Consider the following 25818-nt stretch of genomic DNA (forward strand, 5'->3'; position numbering starts at 1 on the left):
CCCTCGAACCTTTTTTGAAGATCAGTGTAACATTCGCCACCTTCCAGTCCTCCGGAATCTTTCCTGTTTTGATCGACAGATTGGCTATTAGTTGAAGCAGTTCAGCTATGGTCCTTTCAGTTCCTTGATGACCCTCAGATGGATGTCATCTGGTCCTGGGGATTTATCGCTCTTAAGCCTATCAATCTGTCTGCATACCTCTTCTAGACTGACCGTCAACCCTGTCAGTTTCCCGTTTTTGCTTTCAGCATATAGCCTGATGGGTTCCGGTATGCTGTGTATATCCTCTTTGGTAAATACAGATGCAAAAATGTGTTCAGTCTATTTTCGATTTCTTTGTCCTTCTTTAGCACTCCCTTTATTCTTTGGTCATCCAACGGTCCCACCGTTTCCTTTGCGGGTCGTTTCCCTTTAATATATCGAAAGAACGGCTTGAAGTTTTTTGCCTCCTTGGCTATTTTTTCCTCGTAGTATCTTTTTGCAACTTTTACCGCCTTATGGCACCTGTGTTGATGTTGTTTGTGCTTATTCCAGTTTTCGTCCGTTTTTGATCTTTTCCATTCCTTAAATGAGGTTTTTTTGTCTTTGGTCGCTTCCTTAACCTCTACAGTGATCCACGCAGGTTCTTTATTCTTTTTCCTCTTTGATCCCTTGTTGATACGTGGTATATATATATTTTGTGCCTTGGTGACCGTATCCTTAAAAAGACACCAAGTTTGCTCTAGCATTCTTATAGTGTTTATCCTCTTCTTAATTCTCTTCCCCACCATGCATCTTATCCCTTCGTAGTTTCCTTTTCGGAAGTTTAGGGCCATGGCCGTCATTCTGGACTGACATTTTGCCCCTATTTCCAGGTTGAAGCGTATTAGATTGTGATCGCTGTTTCCCAGGGACCCTTCTACTTCTACATTCTTTGCCAGTCCTTGCAGCCCATTTAGAACTATGTCCAGAATTGGGTTGCCTCTTGTGTTTTCCTTGACAAGTTGTTCCAGGAAGCAATCGCTTACAGTTTCCAGGAACTTGGTCTCTCTAGCACAGCCGGAGGTGCCTAGGTTCCATTCTATCCCCGGATAGTTGAAGTCACCCATGATAACTGCATTGCCTCCCTTGCAGTTGCGTTTAATATCATCCGTCATTTCTTCATCAATTTCTTCGGACTGCCCTGGGGGTCAGTAGTAGATGCCTATCCTCGTTTCTGGTACATTTGTTCCTGGAATTTTGATCCATAGAGACTCTAACTTATCTGTCCATTGTGGCATGTTCTCTCCAGTAGATTCAATTCCCTCTTTGACGTATATGGCAATGCCTTCTCCTTTCTGAAACACTCTGTCTCTGCGGTATAGTTTGTATCCCGGTAGCACCATGTCCCAGACATTTTCATCAGTCTACCATGTTTCCGTGATGCCAATGATGTTGACGTCATCCTTTTGTGCCATAGCTTCTAATTCACCAATCTTATTTCTAAGGCTCCTTGCATTTGTGTACATACACTTGAGTTTGCAGCCTGTTCCCTTCTTGTGTGCCCTTCCTTCTTGTGTCTCTTTCGATCTGTCCTGTCTGTGATCTGGTGAGTCTTCCTCTCCATCTTCCTGCGCAGTATCCTCCAGGCATACCGGTTCCTGAATCATCAACTCTCTCTCTCGGTTGACTGTTGGCTTTCCCCTTCTTCCTAGTTTAAAAACTTCTCAACTTCTCTTTTGATGTTTCTTGCAAGTAGCCTTGTTCCGTCTCTGCTGAGGTGGAGTCCGTCCTTCCTGAATAGCTTGCTCTTCCCCCAGAATGTTGTCCAGTTGCACACAAAGTAGAATCCTTCTTCCTCACACCAGTGTCGCATCCACGTGTTGACTGCTTGCGGTTCCAATTGTCTCTTCTCATCTGCCCTGGGTACCGACAGGATCTCCGAGAATGCTATCCTCTGTGTTCTGGTCTTCAGCTTCCCTCCTAGCATCCAGAACTGGTCCTTCAGTACTTCTCTGTTGTAGTTCCTGTTGCTCATGTTGTTCATCCCCACATGGATCACCACTGCCGTGTCTTCCACACTGTCAACAATCCTATCGATGTGGCTCACTATGTCTTATAGAAACATAAAAACATAGAGTATGATGGCAGAAAAGGGCCTATGGCCCAACAAGTCTGCCCACTCGAATAATCCACCCCCTTGGCTCCAGGTAGACAGGTCACCATTCGATCCAGTTTTCCTCCCGCTATGTGGCTGTCAACTTGCCTGATGACAGAGTCCCCCATGATGATTGCTGTCCTCTCTATCTTCTCTTGATTCTCTAGTCACAGGTCCGTGTCCCTGGTGTATGTCCATCTCTCTAGCCATAGGTCAGTGTCCTTTGTTCCTATCCATTCATCTTCTTGTGGGTTCCCTCTGCTGTTTCCAGATCCTGCTGCTGTGTCCCCCATTTCCTCCTGGTGGCTGTCTATCTGCTGGGCCACAATCTCTGTAGGTGTATCCCGGCAGTTCCACTGTAGTTGGTGCTTTTCCATGGCGTCCCTGTATGCCTCTTCTATGAAGTTCTCAAGGTCCCGGACTTCTTCCTCGATGGTGTGCTCCATCTTGATCATCTCTGCATCTCTGTCTTCCTCCTCCACTGCATGTAGTGCCTCCAGTTCCAGTATTCTGCTCTTCAGGAGTCTGACTTGCTTCTTCAGTCTTTCCAGTTCTCCACATTGAGTGCATATGTAAGACCGCCTCCCAGAAGGGAGGCAGTCATACATATGGCAGACAGTGCAGAAAACTGGGGTGGGATGGTGGTTGGGGATGTTCTTAGTGATGCTACTGATTGGGGTGGGTGATTTGGGGTTGCTACTGGAGGAATTTTTTTAAGTTGTGGCTGTGATAAATGCATATTGACAGAATACATGCATTTTCAGTGCTCCCATTGCATTTTCTGGACAGTATCTCTATAAACTTGAAGATATAATGGGGTGATTTGACAAATTAAAGATTAGAAAATCAACTGGACCAGATGGAATACATCCCAGAGTAGCAACAGAATTTAAAAAATGAACTTGCAGAGCTATTAGTAAATTGCAATTTATACTCAAAATCCAGCATGGTATCTGAAAATTGGAGGTTGGCTAATTCAACACCATTTTTCAAAACATTTTCAGAGGATATCCAGGAAATTATACACTGGTAACCGAACACTAGTGCTGGACAAAATGGTAGACAGTATTATAAAGAATCAAATTAAAGAGCATATACATAAGTAGGATTAATGATACAATGCCAACATGGATTTCACAGCCACATTTGACACAGTAGACCACACTCTACTTCTTCTAGAGTTGAGTGAACTAGGCATACATGGAATGGTTCTAAAATGTTTTTCAGAATTCTTAGGAAATAGAACCTATGAAGTAAGAAAGGGAATTAAAAAGTCCCAAAAATGGAATTTTTTTGTGGAGTGACACAAGGTCTCCACTGTCTCCTTCCTTGTTCAACATTACTTAAGAGCATAAGTAAACAATTTTCATCAACTCAAGTTCATACATATATCAAGTTTCAAGTTTATTATAAATTTGATTAATCGCTTATTCAAAATTCTTAGCAATGTACACATCAATAAAATTACAAAATTTTAGGGGATAACAAAACAAACGAAAAACCAAACCTTGCAGAACATATTGAAGACTAATCTTACAAACATATTTAAAACAAGAGAGAGTGGGAAAAGAAATATACAGATAATATTGTCTTCCTTGGTATAGCCAATGATTCTTTGATGTCACCCTACAACATCTAATAGACTATTGAAGAACTGATTACTTGCACACAAAATAACTTCTTTAAACTCAATGAAGACCAAAGTGCACTGGTTTGGTGACTATAACTCATTACCTTGCACAGTTCTAGGGCTCCTTTTATGAAGGTGCGCTAGCGGTTTTATCGCATGCACTGGATTAGCGCTAGCCAAAAATCTACCGCCTGCTCAAAAGGAGGCAGTAGCAGCTAGCATACGTGGCAATTTAGCACACGCTATTCTGCGCGTTAAGCTCCTAGCACACCTTCGTAAAAGGAGCCCCTAGTGTTAGCTATAGAAGATATCTGTATACATAAGTTTATTATTTTTTTAATTTAATTATTGTATGTACATTACCAAAAACTTTTATTTACTTGTACATCGCCTTGAATTTTGAATAGGCGATAAATCAAAATATTTAATAAACTTGGAAACTTGGATATCCATTAGATTGAGAAAACTTCAAAACTACTAGGCATTACTCTGTATTCTTATTTTATATTTGGAGATTAGATTGACTCTTTGGTAAAAAAAAAAAAAAAATGATATATATATAGACTAAGACAACTAAGAACAATTAGATCCCTCCTAAGCCAAAATAATTTCAGAACAGCTATATAAGACTTCATATTACCATATCTAGACTACTATGGCATCACTGACAAGGAATATCAGAGATTGCATCTACTCCAGAGCACCATGTCTAGATTAATTTTTGGAGTAGGCAAATTCAAGAAGGCTAGGCTGCTATTGGGAGAATTACACTGACTGCCAATGAAAACAAGAGTCCATTTCAATATCACTTGCATGACCTACAAAGCAATTTATTGGGTAATGCTAATGGAATAGTATTAGGCATCAAGGTTCCCTGCTTCATCCATAACTCAAGAAAAAGGCAACACCTGAAGCTCACCTTTCTTTTCCTCTACCAAGATCAATGGAAAAACTGTTCAAATCTACCTTCAAATTCCAAGGTCCCAGAGTCTGGAATAGCTTACCACTATATCCATGTCAGGCCCCTTTGAACTGTAACTTCAAGAAAATGTTAATAACCTATTTCTTTTCCTTATAACTATCTGACCACTCTCCTCCAATGCTCTGCAGAATCTTATTGTAATTATAATGATTGATCTCAAATCTTATTGTTCACCACAATTAATCCTTGTTTACAAACGTGGGGTATAAGAAACTATGTGGTATGGTATGGTATTTAATCAAGTGAAATCTTGCCTCACCAATCTACTACATTTTTTTGAAGGGTGAATAAATATTTGGATAAAGTTGAGCCTATCAATTTGACAAGTTTAACTGCAGCAAATCACCTGGATCAGATGGTATACATCCCAGATAGAATTGAAAAATGAACTTGCAGAGCTATTGTTAGTAATTTTTAATTTATCTTTAAAATCCAGCATAGGACATGCTGACAGACAAATTACTACAAAAGCTTTAACGCACTTTCTAGTCATTTTATTTCCTTGTTAAATGTGTGATAGCATTTAATGCAGTTTAGTAATAGGGGCCCCTAAATTTTTCTTAGCTCCTTCTTGCTGTTCCTTTCAGGCCTCAGCAGAATAATATAGCATTTAGGAAGAAAGATGCAGACCAGTATACCAACACTGGAGGCCAGAATAGCAAATATCTCCACTGCTACCATGTATTTGCCCTTGGTGCTCAGGTACGTTGGGATGAAGGAAATCCAGACACTGCAGAAGACTAGCATGCTGAAGGTGATGTACTTTGCCTCATTGAAACTGTCGGGTAGTTTTCTTGCTAGGAAAGCTATGATGAAGCTGATACCAGCCAGAAATCCCAGATAACCCAGAACACAGTAAAATGCAATTACTGACCCTTCATTACATTCAATTAGTATTGTTCCAATTTCTAATCTCATATTGACATATGGGAATGGGGGAGCAGTGAACAACCAGGCAAGACACAGAACTATTTGAATAAGGGAACAGGAAAGGACTATAGAAAGTGAGACCCTGTAACCCATCCATTTCCGGAGCTTGCTTCCTGGTTTGGTGGCCTGGAAGGCTGTTACCACAGTGATAGTTTTTGCTAGTATAGAAGACAGAGTGATGGAAAAAGTGATACCAAAGGTAGTCTGTCTGAGAATGCAGTTCACTTCCTGTGGATGACCAATGAATATAAAGGAGCAGAGGAAACAGAGCATGAGGGAGATAAGGAGAATATAACTGAGGTGTTGGTTGTTGGCTCTCACTATGGGAGTTTTTTGGTAATGAATAAAAATTTCCAAGATGACAGCAGTGATGAAAAAGAAGATCATGCTGATGGAACTTAAAACAATCCCTAGAGGCTCTTGAAAAGAGAGGAAAGTTATCACTTTTGGGATGCAGGCATCTCTTTTCTGATTGGACCATTGATCATCTGGGCATGTTGTACAGGTATCCATATCTGAGAAAGAAGATTATCATCTCATTATCTCACATATAACATGAGGCCTGTTTTCTATAGTGCACTTAAATAGCAAAAGACCTATAACCTTCACCACTCAACCAAGACAGAGTTCTCTAATTCATACTAGCTACATTGGGAGAGAAGGACTGTGTTAGCATCTGGTACTTTAATGGCTACATGTAAGTGCAGGTACTATATGCACTCATGCTATCAGCAAGCAGATATCATAGGCCACTGCACAAAAATGCAACCATTCCACCAAATCTGAATCCTGATCCTCTTCCACTGTACTGAAGAGAGACTTAACCATTCTCTTACCCTTAATAAACCTCAGCATTTATTGGTGGTGACTCAGGGGGGGGGGGGGGGTTAGGCAGAGGCCATAAGCAATTCTAAGACTTTTTTGCCTCTTTTGAATCTCAAAATGAAAATAATGGTTCTGATCCATACTGTAGTCTCATGGTGCTACAGTTTGCCAAATAAGGATGGTACAACCTTGTTTGATAACTTAAATCCTACAGATAGTTTTCAATACATGCTGATAAAGCAACATGAAAATATGGGAATCATTAGTGCCTCACTCTTAATTCATGAAGGATACCAGCAGTTAGTGTTGGGGCATGATTTAGGACTGTGGGCTCTGACCCTTCATTAGGGAGTTATGGGGTCAAAGATATTAAGAGGGTCAAATGTCCCAAACCTCATTGGGATGGTGGGAAGGGGAGTGGTATGGAAGTCTAATCTCATTAGGGATGGGATGATGTTTGGGGATGTTCTTAGTGATACTACTCATTGGGGTAGACGATTTGGGGTTGCTATTGGAGGAATTATGCTTTTTTAAGCTGCTGCTATGATTAATGCATATAGATAGTATTGCCAATGCATTTTCTGCGTTTCAATAAAACTTGAAGATGTAATGAGGCAATTTGATAAATTAAAGATTAGCAAATCAACTGGACCAGGTGGCATACAATGCAGAGTATTAACAGAATTAACAAATGGACTTACGGAGCTATTGTTCATAATTTGTTACTTATCCTTAAATCCATCATAGAACTTAAAGATTGGAAGGTGGCCAATGCAACACCATTTTTTTTTTAAAAAGGTTTCAGATATTATCCAGGAAATTATAGACCGGTGAGCCTGACATCAGTGCTGGGTATAATGGTAGAAAGTATTATAAAAAAAAAATCAAATTGCAGAGCATATAAATAAGTAGGATTAATGTGAAAATACCAACATGGATTTCAGCCACATTTGACACAATGAACCACACTGTACTTCTTCTAAAGTTGAGTGAACTAAGCATACATGCATTGGTTCTGAAATAGTTTTCAGAATTCTTTGGAAAAAGAGCCTATGAAGTCCCAAAATTGAATGATTTGTGTGGAGTACCATATACTTAAGATCATTGAGGAAAATAGTGTTTGTCCCTTCAAGTTCACACATTTTTATTTGCAGATGATATATTTCTACTTTGTATATCCAAAGATTATTTTGAAAACATACTATAGCACCTAACACACAGTACTTAGACACAAAACTTAATGAACTGAAGACCAAAGTGCACTGGTTTGGTGACTATAACTCATTATCCTACATAGATCTAGTGACACAGATCTACTACAGAATACAGAATCCTTAAGATTGAGAAAGCTTCAAAAATGCAAGGCATTACTCTAGATTTTTATTTTACCTTTGGAGATCAGATTGACTCCTTGGTCAAAAAATCATTTTTTTAGATTAAGACAACTAAAAACGATTAGATCCTTCCTAAGTCAAAATAATTTCAGAATGGTTGAATAAGCTGTCTTACTCCCATATCTAGACTATTGTAACTCTTTTTACTATGGAATCACAGAGATGGAATATCATAGATTGCAACTACTCCAGAACATTATGTCTAGATTAATTTTAGGAGTAGGCAAATTTGAGAAGGCTAGCCTGGCTGACAATGAGAAAAATACCCCAGTTCATTTCAAGGTTGTTTGCTTGACCTATAAAGCAATTTATGGAGATAACTCTAGTATTGGGTATCAAATTTCCCTGCTTATTCCATAACTCAAGAAAGACACAATGCCTGAAGCTGGCCTTTCCTTCCCCTCACCATGTTCAGCAGAAAAAAACTATTTGTTAACTTTTAAACCTAACTTAACTCACTTTTGTAAACAGGTCTCCATCAGATCTATAGCAATGAGAGAAAATCTATGGTTTATAAGCCCTCTTGGGACAGGGCAATTTTAATTTCATGTTTTCATTTTATTACAAATTCATAAACCACCTTATTCCAAAGTGGTGTACAATACCTGCAATGTCTACACTACTTGAATGTAGTTCTTCCTTCAGCCACCAATACAGAAGGTGTGAGTTTAATGCAAAATCTTAAAAATTCTACTATAGACATTTGGCTCTTCTTAATTTCCATAATGATATTTTTATTTTAGATTTCAAAGTCTGATACTGGCACTGTCATCTTGAGTTAGGACACTGGATCACTTGTTGTTTTACTGCCCCTTGATACTCAATTTCTGGAAATCAATATGGGGTAAAATTAACAGGATATTGGAGGCTTCTGTTCCACTGTCTTATGATTCTGTTTTATTTGGGACTTTATTGACACCTATGAGTCCAATTGTATTAATATTTGTTTGGATATAAGTGTTGTTTACTGTATTAATTGATTGTATATTGTTGACACTTTGTATTTGATTTGAAAATTAATAAATAATTTAAAAAAAAAAGATTTCGGGTATAATAATAATAATATTAATAACAGTTTATATATCGCAGGACCGTGAAGTTCTATGCGGTTTACAATGATTAGAAATTTTACAGATTAAGTGAATAAACAAAGTACAGATTTAGCGACAGGTGGTTCTTGCGCTCGGTTGTTAAGGACTAAGATTGAATAGGTTGGTTTCCTAAGTATTTCAGGAATAGATGTGTTTTCAGAAGTTTCCTGAATTCTCCATAGGTAGTAGGCACAAGCAATTGTTCAAGGTCTTTACCCCATAATGGTGCTTGATGTGCGAGAAGATGTTGATGATGACTTTTAAATTTACAACCTCTAACCGGTGGAGAAACGAAGTTCAGGTGTGAGCTTCGCTTGTGTCTGTTGGTTGAGAAAGAGAAAAGGTCTGTTATGTATTTAGGGGCTAAGCCATAAAGTACCTTGAAGCAAAAACAACCAAACTTGAATTTCACACGTGCCTCCATTGGTAGCCAGTGTAAAAGTCGATAGGAAGGTGTCGCATGATCAAACTTCTTCAATCCACAAAGTAGTCTAACCGCTGTATTTTGAACCAGTTGCAATCGCCGCATGTATTTCTGGGAGAGTGCCAAGTAGACGATGTTACAATAATCGAGTTTACTCAGAATAAGGGATTGTACTAGAATTCGAAATGATGAGGCATCGAAGTAAGCTCTGATGGACCGAAGTTTCCAGAGGGTATAAAAGATTTTTCTGATCAAGGAGTCCACCTGGTCTTTCATGGTCAGGTTTTGGTCCAGTGTTACACCCAATATCTTCATAGTGGGTTGAATTGGATAGCTGAGGTTGTTGATGCACATTGGTGCTTTAGTGTCAAGTGGGTATGGCGCTGCTATGAAAAATTTTGTTTTCTCTGAGTTTAGTTTTAGTCTGAATTCGGTCATCCATTGCTCCATCCGATTTAATACTTCTGTTGCTTTGGGGGTGACTTCCGAGACAGAGTTGGTGAATGGGATGATTATCGTGAAGTCGTCAGTGTAGCTAAATAGTTTTATCCCCAGCTGGGATAGTTGTGCACCCAGTGAGGACATGTAAACATTGAAGAGCAAAGGGGATAGCAGTGATCCTTGTGGCATGCCAGATGGATTGCTCTGTCCTTGGACTAGGCTGAGGGTCTCAGATTTTTCTGATATTTAGCTTTTAAAGAGATAGAGGGCGGTTTCTGAGCTATCACCATGACTGGTCAGTCAACTGATGGGAAGTCAGGAATCTTATACAAAGTATTTTCCCCATTCTGTAAAGAAAAAATAGGTCCACCCAGCCTGTGGAACAATCAATCACACTTTTTGGAGACCTACTTCCCTCCCTAATTTCAAGAGGAGGAACCATAATAGCTACTCTATATTTATTTGTAACCCTTGTGTTCCATGATATCACTCACCAGTTTGGTTGGAGATCTCTCCCTCTGCACACGGAATACAGTCATAGCAGCAGATGGGCTCTCCTTCCCTGGGTAATTTCCTGTAGCCAGGACGGCAACTTGGAGTGCATCTGAACTGTGGAGGTGTCTGAGGATTGAGAAAAAGATGTTATGTAACTTCATTTGACACATTTTTTTCTAAAATGCACTACTCCTTTTATTTATTTATCAATATTTATATGTATACCACACAATCCAAAGTTCTTGGTGGTTTACAATAGAACAGATACATTAAAATTAGAATTAAACATGGGATTAAAGATTCCCCCCTCCCTTTTACAAAACCGCAAAAGTGGTTTTTAGAGCAGGCCGGTGTGCTGAATGCTCCGCACTGCTCCTGATGCTCAAAGGAACTCTATGAGTGTCAAGAGTAGCACAGAGCATTCAGCACACGAGTCAGCCCTAAAAACCACTTTTGTGGTTTTGTAAAAAGCAGGAGGTGGGTCAAAGAGGTACTCTACAAATTTTACCTCTCTGTCCCAGTGGGCTCACAATCTAGCTACAGTACCTGCAAGTTAGTGTTTCAAGCAGGGAAGATCAAGGAAAGAGTGGAGGAGATTATAGGTAGCCTGACTCAAGATGGACAGGGGGCAAAAAAGAACAAGGAACCGAAAAGGGGGAGCCAAGAGTGTTAAAGAAGGGGATAGGGAATGAGATGCAAAAAAAGGCAATTCTCTGAAGTCCACTCTGAGGGAGGGAGAGCAGGAGCTTCTGACATTTCTCCGAGACAGGGGTGGAGAGTAGGCCTAGTAGCATTTCCCCAGTCTCAGGCTGCCTCCAACGTCTCAGCCACCTCCTTTTCTGATCATCATTTCAGATATTCTCTTTGGACATTAGAAACAAGTCATTCTTGTACAATCCCACTTCATTCCTGGACAAGTGGGTAGTCAATTTTGTCTCATGAGATCTCTTATAAGAAGCTTCATTTACATATTTTAACCTCTCCCTTCTTACCTCAGGTTTGCCCTCTTACTTCCAGTTGTCTTCCTACAAGCGAGACTATAGGGGCTCATCTCTTCTGCTCATGTTTCTTTTTCTCTAAATTCAATATTTTCATGGTCGTGCATCTTCGTGCTGCTGAATTTCCCTGCAGGGACAGCTGTGGCTGTGGGAGATCACAGACTTTGCTGGAAAAGTCTGTTTCCAGGGGGTAGTATGTTTTGCAGGGCACTCAACTGGACAGCCTGTATTCGCAGATCGGGACTCAGAGACTGTTCCTTTGTGACCTTAGCTCACCCCAGGTTCATCTATTAGTGGGTTTGAATGCAGGCTGCATGGATCCAAGGAGGTGTGCCTGGGATCAGGGTTGACTGAATTCCTCCACCTATTTGCAAGTGTGGCATTTCCAAGTGTGGTGGAGGTCTCCAGCCAAGGCGTATATACTGTATACCTTTCTTCTTAAGGTGGTCTCTAGTTTATACATCAACCAGGAGCATGAGATGATAATGAAATCATTGGAGGGGCAGACTTTAGCTACAGTACCTAGAGGCCACAAATGAATTTAATTTGTCTGATAATTAATGGGTGCTGCCCACAAGGGCAGACCAGCTTCAAAAGCCACCATTTCCATATGTATCTAGGATTACCAGACGTCCAGATTTCCCCGGACGTGTCTTCCTTTTGAGGACATGTCCAGGGGTCTGGACGGCTTTTCAAAACCTGGCTAGGGATCTGGATTTTCCAAAAGGAAAATCTGGCAACCTATTTCTTCAGCGTTTAAAGGGACTGGGAAGCAGCCTCCTGTTTCACTCAAGGTGCCCACAACATGGGGAGATGCTTCCTCATTGGCAGAATCTTCAGCAGTTTTAGAAGGGCCCCAGACTGAGGCAACCGAAGGCAGCAGGTAAGCAAGAAGATGACTGTAACCCCAATCTTTGCCCGGCACCAAACACTAGCCAGCAGCATATGATTTCCGCTGACATGCAGCGCCAGTCCATCCCAGCTCAGCATCCTCCACCCAAATGAACAGACATCACCACAAATCACTGACAACTATCAAGTCATTGCCAGAGGAGAGGCAGCAGCAAGGCCGATTCATTGGGATCTCTGGCCATGCAATGTCACCAATCATAACAGGGCTCTCCAACTTCCCGCCAGCTAACTTCAAAGGCCATCCTCTCTCCAGAAGTGCAGTCTCTGAGCTCCCTTCGATGTGCCATCGTCCCGACAAGCCGACTGCAAGGAGCACCTCCACCATCCCCCTCCACCACACCTCGCCTCAGTCCATGATCTTCCTGGTGGCCAAAGACAGGTAAGAACCCACTGCTGTTAAGACCGTTAGAACCAACGGTCGTCCCTGATGAAATGAAATAACATACAATGATAAATTCCTGTCCAGCCTTGACAGTATAGAATCGGGACAAAAACAAAAGTAACAAAATTAAAGATTGAAAACTAACTTTAAATGGGGACAAAAACTAGAAATAAAATCAAATTAAGATAAGCGAGAAGGTAGGCACCTACTACAACTACCTATCCTGGTGCCATCATGAAAAAAAATCCTTACTCCATTCCTGGAACCTGCTCTGGGAGTTGCTGATTCACCAATTGTCTGCCTCAATAAGTACTGGAAGGTTAGACTTCTGTTTCTTTGACCAGCCTTTCTAAAATTACTATCAGACCATGATGTGCACTTTGCCCTGGGGTCTTTGACTACTGTGCCCTACTCTGTCAGTACAGGCTCTGTCTCATTGTTATTCTCATGTTGGGAGTTATATTGGTTCTGAGATTTTTATGCTCTGTTTTGATCGTTCAAGTGTATTATGCAGTTTTACGATATGAGCAGATTAGATTTGTCTCTCAGGGAGTGTCCATGCCCCTCCCTCTTTTCTGTATTCCGTACAGGTCTGTTTTTAGACCTAATGGAAATCAGAGGGCAGTCCTGAGATAAGAAGGGAGGGGGAACTATATAAATGAAAAGATCTTGTGAGATGGAAGTGACTACCCACTTGTCCAGGAATGGAGTGAGGATTTACAAGAAAGAAGAATAGCAAAGGTAAGAACCTAATCTTTCATTTCTGGATCATTTTTAAATTGTCCTGGTCAGGTGTAACAGCATATTTCATGCTTAGGAAGGCACTTGTAAAACTGCCTGAAAAGTGTTGATTCTTAGCACACACACAGATTAGACCAGTCTCAAAGCAGGTATGACAAATTTCAGGAAGCAAATTTTATAAAGACTAATTAACCCCCTTCTTTACAAAGCCATACTAGCATTTTTAGCGCCAACCACAGTGGTAACAGCTCAGATGTTCATAAGAATTATATGCTAACACGGCTTTGTAAAGGAGGAGGTAAGTTAATCCAAGGAGAGTTCATGGTAGGATATAACTGAACATTCATAATACATCACATTAAAAACAAAAAAACTATAATGAAAATAAACTGTTAAAAAAGACAGAACAGCCAACATATTTAAAAATCCATAAAAAAACTACAAGCAGCATCATGTCTCCTAATAACCCACTTGTTTCCTGAAAAAACACCATCAACTGTTGGAGTGGAGGAGGGCCTAGACTAGAGGAACAAGCAGCTGCCTCAGCACACTGAGGTTGTGAATTTAATTCCCAAAGCAGTTCCTTGCAACTCTAGGAAAGTTGTTTACAAAATAAGAACATATCTAAAATAAGTAAAACACTTTTTAATCACCAAGATAAAGTAGTACATCATCCCATACCTTTTCAAATGAGCAGGAAGTATGTTCCAAATAAGTATGCAGATGAGCTTATAGCTCCTAATTAACCCCAATCTTTTATAATGCCTAATCGACTAATTAGTTTATGCACACATCTGGGATCAGCACTCCAATATAAGTGAATTATATAGAATCTGGAGGCTGCTGTAAAACACTCCTCTTAAGGATCAGTTATAAAATATCGAGCTTGATCAGACTGGATGAAAATGTTTCCTCATGGAGCAGCTCATTATCATTGCCTATTTTTGCCTTCAAAGTAGGAGTCCTTCGGGGGAACATTTATGCTACAGAAAAATACCAGCAAACATTAATTTTCAGTTGTAACCTGGTAAATAATTGCCCATAAACCCAAAATACATTATTTTGATCATTTTATGATGTTTCCTGATACCTGCTTAGATCTGCATCTCTGATCACTTAAAACTGACCTGAGTGAAAGAACTTTCCCAGATGATTGCCTTCTCATCAATGGTAAAATCCTGCCCTGAGGGAGTATGGGGGTTATAATGTCCAACAACTTCATATTTCCATGTCCCATCAGGAAGAAAGATCAAATTCAAAATATCATATCCTGTGGCGAGGTCTCCATTCTCATCCATGTGCATCTCTTCCCCCAGACCATTCTTAAAGTGGAGGTTCCTCAGATAACGATGGAGCTAAGGAGTGAGGAGAACATTTTCAGTAGTGCCAGGTTAATCAGGTAATTTCAAGTATACATAAACATTTATTTATAAGGAAAACTAATTTTAAAGCCATTTCTGGAGGTAAAACACTCTCCACCTCCTCATGCTAACAGATGGGCACAACCTTGAGGCAACAGCTGTATAAACCTCAATGATTCCAATACAAACATGCAATATATTAGATACAATAAAAATGTAACTAGCTAATGAGTGGGGAGAGGGAAGGCACAAAGAAAAGAAATACACTGTCTCCCAACTTCCCATAGATCTGTTGTTGAAGATGGAAGAATGAATTGAAAGGATAATGTATAAGAGTAAAGACCACATCATGGCACATCTTTAAAACATAAAAATGACTCAAAAGTGGCACCAAATGGAAGATAGATATTTTTTCTTACAACAACATCAAATTCATGATTTTTGAACCTCAGAATTGGGTTGATTTACTCAAAAGGGCTGGAGAGGGCTTTGATTACAGCTCCAGTGGTTGAAATCTGAGGACGGTCTTATGCTCTGTGTCCTGTATATGTTAAGACAGATTCAGATAGGCTGCAGTGGACATTGGTGCTGACTCCATTGGTTGGAATGTAAAAACAGTGCCTCATGGATTTCTATGGTCTATGTCCCAGAAATACTAAAGATATTTTATAATCATACTAGCTGATGTCCCGGCGTTGCACGGGTATTTAATTATAGCAATAACACTGTAAATGGATTCAAATAAAGATACTTTATAGTGGTGAATGAAATTATTTTTTTACAGCTTTATGAAAAGTACAATATTCAAATTATAATTTGAAATATTTGACAAAATGAATACAATACAACAAACACAAAACTTGATTGGAAACAACATATTTAGTTTCACCTCCAGGAGCAAGAACATATAAATTCTTGGGTGAAGAGACCCCCAGAACATATCACCCCAGGTAGTGAGGGATCTGCATACCAAGTTTCGTTCAAATCGGTCAAGCCATTTTTGATATACTGTGAGAATGGCAGCTGTTTACATTTTTTCCATTGACATGAATGGGTGAAATCTGATGTTCTGTTTGTAGCTCCACCCATGTGTGCAGGTGGGCCGCGAGACCCCCAGAACATATCACCCCAGGTAGTTGGAATTACTATGAGAATGGCAGCTTTTTACATTTTTTCCATTGACATGAATGGGTGAAATCTGATTTTCTGTTTGTAGGTCCGCCCACGTGTGCAGGTGGGCCGCGAGACCCCCAGAACATATCACCCCAAGTAGTGAGGGATCTGCATACCAAGGTTTGTTCAAATCGGTCAAGCCGTTTTTGAATTACTGTGAGAATGGCAGCTTTTTACATTTTTTCCATTGACATGAATGGGTGAAATCTGATGTTCTGTTTGTAGCTCCGCCCACGTGTGCAGGTGGGCCGCGAGACCCCCAGAACATATCACCCTAGGTAGTGAGGGATCTGCATACCAAGTTTCGTTCAAATCGGTCAAGCCGTTTTTGAATTACTGTGATAATGGCAGCTTTTTACTTTTTTTCCATTGACATGAATGGGTGAAATCTGATGTTCTGTTTGTAGCTCCGCCCACGTGTGCAGGTGGGCCGCGAGACCCCCAGAATATATCACCCCAGGTAGTTGTAATTACTGTGAGAATGGCAGCTTTTTACATTTTTTCCATTGACATGAATGGGTGAAATCTGATGTTCTGTTTGTAGCTCCGCCCACGTGTGCAGGTGGGCCGCGAGACCCCCAGAACATATCACCCCAGGTAGTGAGGGATCTGCATACCAAGTTTCGTTCAAATCGGTCAAGCCGTTTTTGCGTGATCGCGGCACATACACACACACACACATACATACACACATACAAACCTCCGATTTTATATATATAGATTCATTGTTGGTTTAATCATAAATTAATATGAGATTGACTGTTGGGCAGACTGGATAGCAATTCCAGAATTTTTTCCTGCTGCCATCTAGTATGTTACTATCAGGGACATAATAAAAAACCATAGATATCCAAAATCCAGCAGAAATTGGCACTTGGACCTCTTACTAGTCATAACATCCAAGTGGACATTTTCAAAACTGATTTTCTGGGTCTCTAGCAGGGCATCTTACCTGCTGTGCATCCAGAGTAGAAATGGGCATGTTGGGAGGTATGCTATGGGTGGGAAATACCAGGCTTTGGGCAAGCTTAGTCTTGGATGTCCTGTACCTAAAATCAAACCTTTCCAAGGATATCCTTCTTTAAACTTAGATGTTTTCAACTAGACCTGTTTGAGTGCCAAAAACATACCCAAATTGATCAGATAACCACTGGAGGGATTAATTAATGATTTCCATACTCCCCAAGTGGTCACTAACCCCTTTCCAAACCCCAAATATGTGAATAAAACAGTATATACCTGTCTCTAGAAACAGGCATGGGAAAGCCTAGTAAAGCACCACACAGATGTCTTAAGTAGAGTAGTCAAGTGGGTGGGCCTGTGAAAGGAGGAGCCATGTCCAAAAGCCTCTTTAGCCAGTACATTTTTGGTAGAAAGTGTGAGGCCACCAATACCCTACTATACTACCATATAGGTGCCACCGGCTGCTGGTAGAGAAATAGGTATAGTAGGTCTTGGGTTAGATTTGGGGAGCTCACCATAAATTATGAGGGGGTTATGGTGATATATATATGTGGTACCCTTTATGTGAAGTTCACAGCAGTACCTTCTTAAATGCCTCACTTCTCTGTATGAATGTTTGAGTGGCCAGTCCATTACAATGATAGCCCCTCCCATGATCAAATAGTCTATATCTGGATGCTTTCAACTTGGACATTTTGTGGTGAAAAATGGAATATAAAGTTGGACATCCTGGCTATCTAGATGTTATGGTGATATAGATGTCGAAATAGACCATTTTAAAAAAAAATTTGGACATTTAGCTTTCAAAAATGACCATTTTTGTACTTCCAACTTCGGACAAAGTTGGACTTACACTTCCTATCAAAAATGTCTCTCTCTGTTACACATAAAGGACTGGATTCTGCAAATGGTACTTTAAAAAATCATTTCTAAGGGCTATTCTATCAATGGTGCTTAATGTTGGGAACCACAGTGAACTTTAGATGTGGACATTTACAACAACTGAAATGTGGTGCAAATACAAGCACCTAAATTAAGTGGGGATCCTCCCTTGTTCTATAAATATGTGTGTTACCTCATGGAATGCCTCCCATAGCTCTCTCTTTTCCGTGCCCCCTTTTTGGCCTCACATGTAAAATTTAGATATGGATTCCACACCTAAATTTATACATGGAGATTTTAATTAATGCCAATTAGCACCAATATTTGCTTGTTTGAGGGAGATATATTCTATGATTTTCTCAGGTATGCAGGGGCTCTCAAGTCATGTGGCCATCTAGTGTGTGCTCCAGATCAACCCTCAAACCCCAACATAGGGTTTAAATTATTTAAGCATTCAATATCATTTGATAGTGCCTCACGAATGAATGGCTATAGCTTCTCCTGGTCCTTTAAATTGCTTTGAATATTTGTGTTTGGTTGATCATGATTATTAAGTGCATTTATCAAAAACATTGGGGGGAAGAGGGTGTTTAAGGGTGAAGGGTCATCCTTGCTACGCCTGTGAAAGCTTCCCTCTCACTCTGTGGCAAAGGATACCACTCTTTTTCTTTTGAGTATAGGATTCCTCTAACAAATAATAATGTTACCTTCCATGGCAAATGATCCAAAACTTCCCTATTTTCTCTAGTCCATATGGTGCCATTTCCTGAGCCAGACATGATCATGTCATGCAATGCGTGTGCCACGGCATACACAGCATTGTATACACTGTAACTGCTCCCAAAGTATGTGCTGTGACAGTAAGAGCTAAATATTATTTTATTTATAGAGTCTGTCTTGCAGTCTCTTCTGATATTCTTTGGGCATCTTCTGTCACACAGGCCATACCACCAAATGTCAGCCCAGTAATCACTCGCCAGCCCAAAAGGTTCCACTTCACGAATAAATTTCAAAAATTTTGGCATAACTTTCTTATATGGTGTGAACATAAATGAGTTGTTTTTCATATCAGAGTATTCTAGAAACTCTGCGTTTATTTCTATCTGTGGTATGGTGATAAAAACCTTGCCAGCTCTTTCCAGAGTTTGAGTAAATAGTACATACTCAAATGGAAATGCAGCATTTTTATTAAGGTAGAAAATGTTCACAGTAGATGATTCATTAATTGTTCTATCAATTTTCAGTTTTTGCAAACGTGTGAATCTATTGTGGTGAGGAATGGTTTCATAGAATGCGATGCAGCCACCATTCTCTTCAATCTCTTCTCTCAAGATCTGGACAGCTCTCACACTGCTTTCATCTTCGGTTGTAAAGATACCGACCCATTTCCAGCCAAAATACTTCAGTAGCTTGCCTATCCCAGCACAGAGATGCAACTCATTAGGGATAGTCCGGTAAAAATAAGGATACTGAACGGAGTCACTCATATAGAGGTTCTGTGAGATGTAGCTGACCTATCATGAAAATATAAAATAATGAATATATCATCCTTTCATCACTCTGAGCCAACAGTTTATATCACACTGGTCATAAGATCTAATAGCACATAGCTTTCAGGAGGGTGCTTGTGTCTAAGCTCTTGTTAGGCTCTCCTTTATGAAATTGCTATCGAGGAGGGAGTTTTAGGATTATTGGATACCGATTGTTGATGCTTATTTGGGAATCTAATATTTTTGGCAGCTGATGTTCGAGGAGTTGACTGATGTGTTATTTACGGGGGAGAGAGCATGTGCGATTAGGGAGGAGATTAGTAAGTAAGGACGTGTTTTTTGAATAGAAATGTTTTGATTTCTTTTCAAAACATTTTGATGTCTGTTGTTTTGGTCATCAGATGGTGGGGTCAATTTTCGCTGCCTGTGTCGCTAGAAGGCTGTCGTAAAGTTTCTTACGTTGGGTATCTTTATGAGGGGGGAAGGTGAATAGGTTCTGAGTTCTGGATGCAGTATTCTAGGTGGAGGCCCACCATGGCCCGGTACAGCAGCATGATAATCTTCTCTGATCTGTTTGTGATCCCCTTCTTAATCATTTCTAGAATTCTGTTTGCCCTTTTCGCTGCTGCTGCATATTGCACGGATAGCTTCATTGGCTTGTCGACCAGTACTCCCAAGTCTCTTTCCTGGGGGGTGCTAGGTAGCGGTAAAGGCGGTTGTTTAGGTAACTGGGGGCAGTACCGTGGGTTACTTTAAATAGTAGGCAATAGAGTTTGAATTGGGTTCTTGCTTTTATCGGAAGCCAGTGAGAGTCTACATAGGCGGGGGTGATGTGGTCAAATTTACAAGTTTGATTGTTGAGGGGAGAGGGGAGGGTAAATTTATTGTTACATATTGTATAAGGTATTGATTATATGATAAGAAAGGGTGGGAAAGGTGGGAGATAAGAGCATATTATTTGTACCATTGATGATTATTAAGTGTTATATTTATTGTTAATTTGTTTGGATATATTGTTACACTTATTGTAAATTTGAAAATGAATAAAGAATTTAAAAAAAAAGGCTTCTTAGTCTTGACAACACAGATGAATGCCCTGGTGGATGATGTTTAAAGTGAGCAAGTGCAAAGTGATGCATGTGTGATAGAGGAGCCTGAATTATAGCTATGTAATGCTGGGTTTCATATTAGGAATCACCACCCAGGACATGTTGAAAACCTCATCTCAGTGTGTGGCGACAGCTAAGAAAGAAAATGGGATGTTAGAAGTTATCAGGAGGAATAGCAAAGAATGATGCACAACCATCTGGGACTCACTAAATCTGGTCATGGAGGAAGGTTTGAAAACACCCTGAAAGGCCTATGGCCTACAATCTGTCCTCTAAACCCCTGTCCAGCAAAAATAGTACAAGTGAGTAGAGGCCTCATTGAAGGGGCCACTTAAATTCTTAACTCCTCTGTTGGGGAAGGGCAGTTGCCAACAACACACAAAAAAAGGATCTGTGGTGCACCTCCTGCTGATAAAGAGCCCTGTTGATGAGGAGAAGCTCAAAAACTACCAACCAGTCCCTAACACGCCTTTCCTGACAAAACTTATAGAATGGACAGTCTGCATTCAACTCAAAACCTTAGACAACAGGGTTTTCAATAATTATATAAATTGTAGAACACTGGGGTCCTTTTAGTAAGGCACACTAATCGATTTAGTATGTGCTAACAATTAGTGCTTGCTAAATGCAGGAGTTCTCTGCAGCCTTTAACCCTGTGGATCATAATATCTTGCTTACAAGACTGGAAGAAACAGGTATCTGTGGCACAGTACTTACATGCTTCAAAATCTATTTGTCAGACAATGAGTTCTAATCAGCAACAGCAAATCATTACTTTGGGCAGTGAACTTTGGGGCTCCAAACTCTCTCCCATCTTATTTAGCAACTACCTTTAGCCTCTGGCATAAAACTCTATATCCATGACAATGATGTTCAACTTCTCATATCTATTCAACCAGATCTACCCACAACTTTGAGTAAACTTACTGGCCTGTCTAACCACAACTCAGGAATGATCAAACAATAACAATCTCTTCTTGAACCCAAGTAAAATAGATATTCTTTGGGACAAATACCTGACTTCAAAATATGTTTTGAGACACAGGGGTGTAGTAAGAGGGAGCATTGGGGCACCCAGCATTGAGGCACCCAGGCACCATCTTGGTGGGTGTGCAGGTACCTCTCTACCCCCACATGCCATGCCCAAGCCCTTCCTTCTCACCTAAGTACCTTTTTAAACTTCACCAGCGTGAGCAACTTATCTGGTCTGCTGCTCACACCAGCCTGGCTCCACTCCAAAATCACTTCCAGGTCATGGGACCAGGAAGAACATCAGAGAAAAAGCTGATGTCAGTGTGAGCAGCAGGCTGAGAAGGTGCTCACATTGGTCAAGATTTAAATTGGTACAGGAGTGGAAGTGTGGTGTGGAGGAAAGAGGACATGAATATGGGGGGAATGTGATGTGGGGAAGGAGAGGGGGAAGGCAGAGAGGAGGGTGTAGGAGGAGCCACTACTTCAGGCACATCCTACCCTCACTACAGTACTGTTGAGAAGTATGAACTTCATCTAAAATGACAGATCAGGAATCTTGGAATACTGCTTAGACTCATCACTCACTCTGATCCTGCCAATTCAAGTTTCAATTTATTTGATATATCGCTAATAAAACCAAAGTTAATCATCCTTTAAAATCTGTCTGTATCATCTTCAACAACTACAAAATCCCTCTCCATATATTAAGAACATAAGAATTGCCACTGCTGGGTCAAACCAGTGGTCCATTGTGCCCAGCAGTCCACTCCCACGGCGGCCCCAAGTCAAAGACTAGCGCCCTGAGTCTAGTCCCACCTGCATATGCTCTGGTCCAGCAGGAACCTGTACAACTTTGTCTTGAATCCCTGGAGGGTTTTTTCTCTTATAACAGCCTCCGGAAGAGCGTTCCAGTTTTCTACCACTCTCTGGGTGAAGAAGAACTTCCTTACGTTTGTACGGAATCTATCCCCTTTTAACTTTAGAGAGTGCCCTCTCATTCTCTCTACTTTGGAGAGGGTGAACAATCTGTCTTTATCTACCATAAGAACATAAGAACATAAGCAGTGCCTCTGCTGGGTCAGACCAGAGGTCCATCATGTCCAGCAGTCTGATCCCGCGGCGGCCCATCAGGTCCATGACCTGTAAGTGATCCTTTATATCCTTCCTTATCCATATCCTTCTTTATCCTATATCTTCCTTACCTATATCCCTCAATAACTTTTTCTTTCAAGAATTTATCCAATTTCTCTTTGAATCCCTGTAAAGTACTCTGTCCTCCGGAAGCGCATTCCAGGTATCCACCACCCTCTGAGTGAAGAAGAACTTCCTGGTATTGGTTCTAAACCTGTCCCCTTTTAGTTTCTCCGAGTGCCCTCTTGTTCTTGTAGTTCCCCACAGACTGAAGAATCTTTCCCTCTCCACATTCTCAATGCCCTTCATGATCTTATATGTCTCTATCATGTCCCCTCTGAGTCTAAGCTTCTCCAGGGAGAAGATCCCCAGTCTCTCTAGCCTGTCTCTGGACCCTCTCAAGTATCGCCATATCCTTCTTCAGGTACGGCGACCAGTACTGGACACAGTACTCCAGATGCGGGTGCACCTTCGCTCGATACAGCGGCATGATAACTTCCTTCGTTCTGGTTGTATCTTGGTCCTTCTTGATGATATCTAACATTCTGTTTGCTTTCCTTGAGGCCGCTGTGCATTGTGCTGTTGGCTTCATTGTCGTGTCCACCAGCACTCCCAAGTCCTTTTCAAGGTTACTTTCCTCTAGTACCAACCCTCCCATTATGTAGCTGAACCTCGGGTTCTTTTTCCCTACATGCATGACCTTGCATTTCTTCACATTGAAGCTCATCTGCCATTTATTTGCCCACTCCTCCAGCTTGTTCAGATCCCTTTGTAATTCTTCGCATTCCTCTACTGTTCTAAACCTGCTACAGAGTTTGGTGTCATCCGCAAATTTTATAACTTCACACTTCGCCCCTGTTTCTAGGTCATTAATAAATACATTGAACAGCAGCAGTCTGAGTACTGACCCCTGCGGAACCCCGCTTGTGACCTCTCTCCAGTCTGAGTAATGGCCTTTCATTCCCACCCTCTGCTTCCTGCTTGCCAACCAGTGCTTAACCCATCTGTGTACGTCGCCTTCCACCCCATGGTTCCACAGCTTCCTAAGAAGCCGCTCGTGTGGTACCTTGTCAAAGGCTTTTTGGAAGTCAAGATAAATGATGTCTATGGGATTTCCCCTGTCCATCTGTCTGCTTTTCTCTTCAAAGAAGTGCAGTAAGTTTGTTTGACACAATCTTCCTTTGAAGAAGCTGTGCTGGGTCATTTTCAGTAGCCTATTTCTGTCTATGTGCTCACTGATGCTGTTTTTTATCAGTGCTTCCACCATCTTACCCGAAATCGAAGTCAGACTTACCGGTCTTTAGTTTCCTGGGTCCCCTCTCGATCCCTTTTTGAAGATAGATGTAACATTTGCTACTCTCCAGTCCTCCGGGATCTCCCCTGTTTTCAAGGATAGGTTGCAAACTCGTTGGAGTAATTCTGCTATTTTGTTTTTCAGCTCTTTTAATACCCTTGGGTGGATTTCATTCAGGCCAGGGGATTTGTTTGTTTTTCAATCTATCTACCTTCTGGAGGACTTCCTCGAGGTTTACTTCTATTGTCGATAGCTTTTCTTCTTGGTCTCCATTGAAGATTTTCTCAGCTTCTGGTACGTTGGTTGTGTCCTCTCTTGTGAAGACTGAGGAGAAGAACTTGTTTAACCTATGGGCCACCTCTTTTTCCTCCTTAACTGCTCCCTTTCTATTTCCATCATCCAATGGTCCTACTTCCTCCCTTGCCGGTTGCTTCCCTTTAATATATCTGTAGAACAATTTGAAGTTTTTTGCTTCCCTGGCCAGTCTCTCTTCGTATTCTCTTTTTGCTCTCCTAACCACTCTGTGGCATTCTTTTTGGAGTTTCCTGTGTTCTTCCCAGTTATTCCCGGTTTGGTCTTTTTTCTACTTCTGGAATGATTTTTTTTGTCTCTTATTGCTTTTTTCACTACATTTGTTATCCATACTGGGTCTTTTGTTTAGTTCTTTTTGCACCCCTTTCTAAATCTGGGGATGTACAGATTTTGTGCTTCTAGCACCATGTCCTTGAATTGGGACCAGGCTTGCTCCACAGTCTTTATTTTTCTCTTTGAGCTATTCCTAAGCTTCTTTTTCACCATTGCCCTCATTGCGTCATAGTTCCCTTTCTTGAAGTTGAGCGTTGTCGCTGTGGTTCTCTTACCTATTGATGTTCCTACTTCTAATTTGTACTTGATCATGTTGTGGTCGCTGTTCCCTAGCAGTCCTATTACTTCTATGTCCTTTGCAGGCCCTCCCAGTCCTTTGAGGATTACATCAAGTATGGCATTCCCTCTCGTTGGCTCCTTGATGAGTTATTCCATGAAACAATCCCGTATGGCCTCTAGGAATTTTGTTTCCCTAGCGCTGGTTGAGCTTCCAATATTCCAGTCTATCTCAGGGTAGTTAAAGTCTCCCATTACCATGACTTTTCCGTTTCTGCATTTCCGCCTCAGTTCTGCTTCGAGTTCCTTGTCATCTGTTTCTGATTGTCCAGGTGGATGATAGTATAGTCCTACTTTTAAGTCAGATCCATTACTTCCTGGCAGTTTAACACATGACTCCAATCCTTCCATTTTTGTTGCCGTGTCCACTCCAGTCGAGTGGATGGTGTCTTTTATGTATAGTGCTATTCCTCCACCTGTCAGCATAGCTATCGCTAGCAATCAGCATTTTCAGTTGGCATAACTGTCAGCAAAGGCCTATGGGAAAGTATCTGACTCTGGATGCAGAATTCTGTGCTCCTGCACAGAATTCACATACATTAATCATTCAGCCAGACTGGATTGTTTATCAAGAAGATAAATGAATGGGACAAAATGGGCTTGAATGGGACAAAAAAGCCAGAGACTAATCCCATCTACCATGCCTGCAAGTATCACACCCTCCTTATCAATTAAATTAACCATTGTTTCAAACAGTTTACAAATTCTAAACAGAAAGATACTGGGACATACAATAGTTTCTATACACAGAATAAGATTCCAAGCTATAAAAGCCTCCTTTCTGCAACACATTTGCAGCTCTAGCTCTCTCTTTCTCTGTCTATCCTTCTCTTTATCTATGGAACACGAAGCTTGGACCATCACCCCATCCCCCTTTTCTCTCTCTCTGCCTTTCCCTGGAACTTCAGGCTTCTATGTCTCTCTTTTCCTCTGAACTCTGTAAGGCAGGGAAACTGCTTTGCTCTCTACTTAATTGTAATGCTTCATTGTAATGCTTCAGAATATTGCTTTTCTGTAAGACTATTTCTATAATATATTCTTTATGCAACCACCTCTGGCTGTGCCTTTTTGATTCTACTTCCTGGTGAATCTTCAGTGAGGGAACTGAACCTGGGACCTGGCGTGTGTAAGGGCGCCTCTCACTTAACCCCTACCACCTAA

General features: G+C 40.9%; 1 protein-coding gene across 1 annotated transcript; it reads right to left on the minus strand.

The window, feature by feature from the left end:
* Positions 1-5277: 5277 nt before the first annotated feature.
* Positions 5278-25008, minus strand: LOC117346139 (vomeronasal type-2 receptor 26-like). The gene is made up of 5 exons (XM_033915543.1): positions 24856-25008; positions 18448-19254; positions 14489-14716; positions 10328-10454; positions 5278-6173 (listed from the first exon to the last, which is right to left on the minus strand). Exons 1-5 carry the CDS (start codon positions 25006-25008, stop codon positions 5278-5280), a joined length of 2211 nt encoding a protein of 736 aa, XP_033771434.1.
* Positions 25009-25818: the final 810 nt, after the last annotated feature.

Source organism: Geotrypetes seraphini, chromosome 12 (genome assembly GCF_902459505.1).
Source record: "Geotrypetes seraphini chromosome 12, aGeoSer1.1, whole genome shotgun sequence".
Classification (NCBI taxonomy): Eukaryota; Metazoa; Chordata; class Amphibia; order Gymnophiona; family Dermophiidae; genus Geotrypetes; species Geotrypetes seraphini.

Bases quoted from the DNA above. Each gene is read 5' to 3' on its own strand.
- LOC117346139 (XM_033915543.1), bottom strand. From the start codon at position 25,008: ATGGAAGGATTGGAGTCATGTGTTAAACTGCCAGGAAGTAATGGATCT. The intron at 19,255-24,855 runs GTAATGGGAGAC...TTTTCATGATAG, and splicing joins GCAGAAACGGAAAAGTCATG to GTCAGCTACATCTCACAGAA. The intron at 6,174-10,327 runs GTGAGTGATATC...CTTCTTTCTCAG, and splicing joins AGAGATCTCCAACCAAACTG to ATATGGATACCTGTACAACA.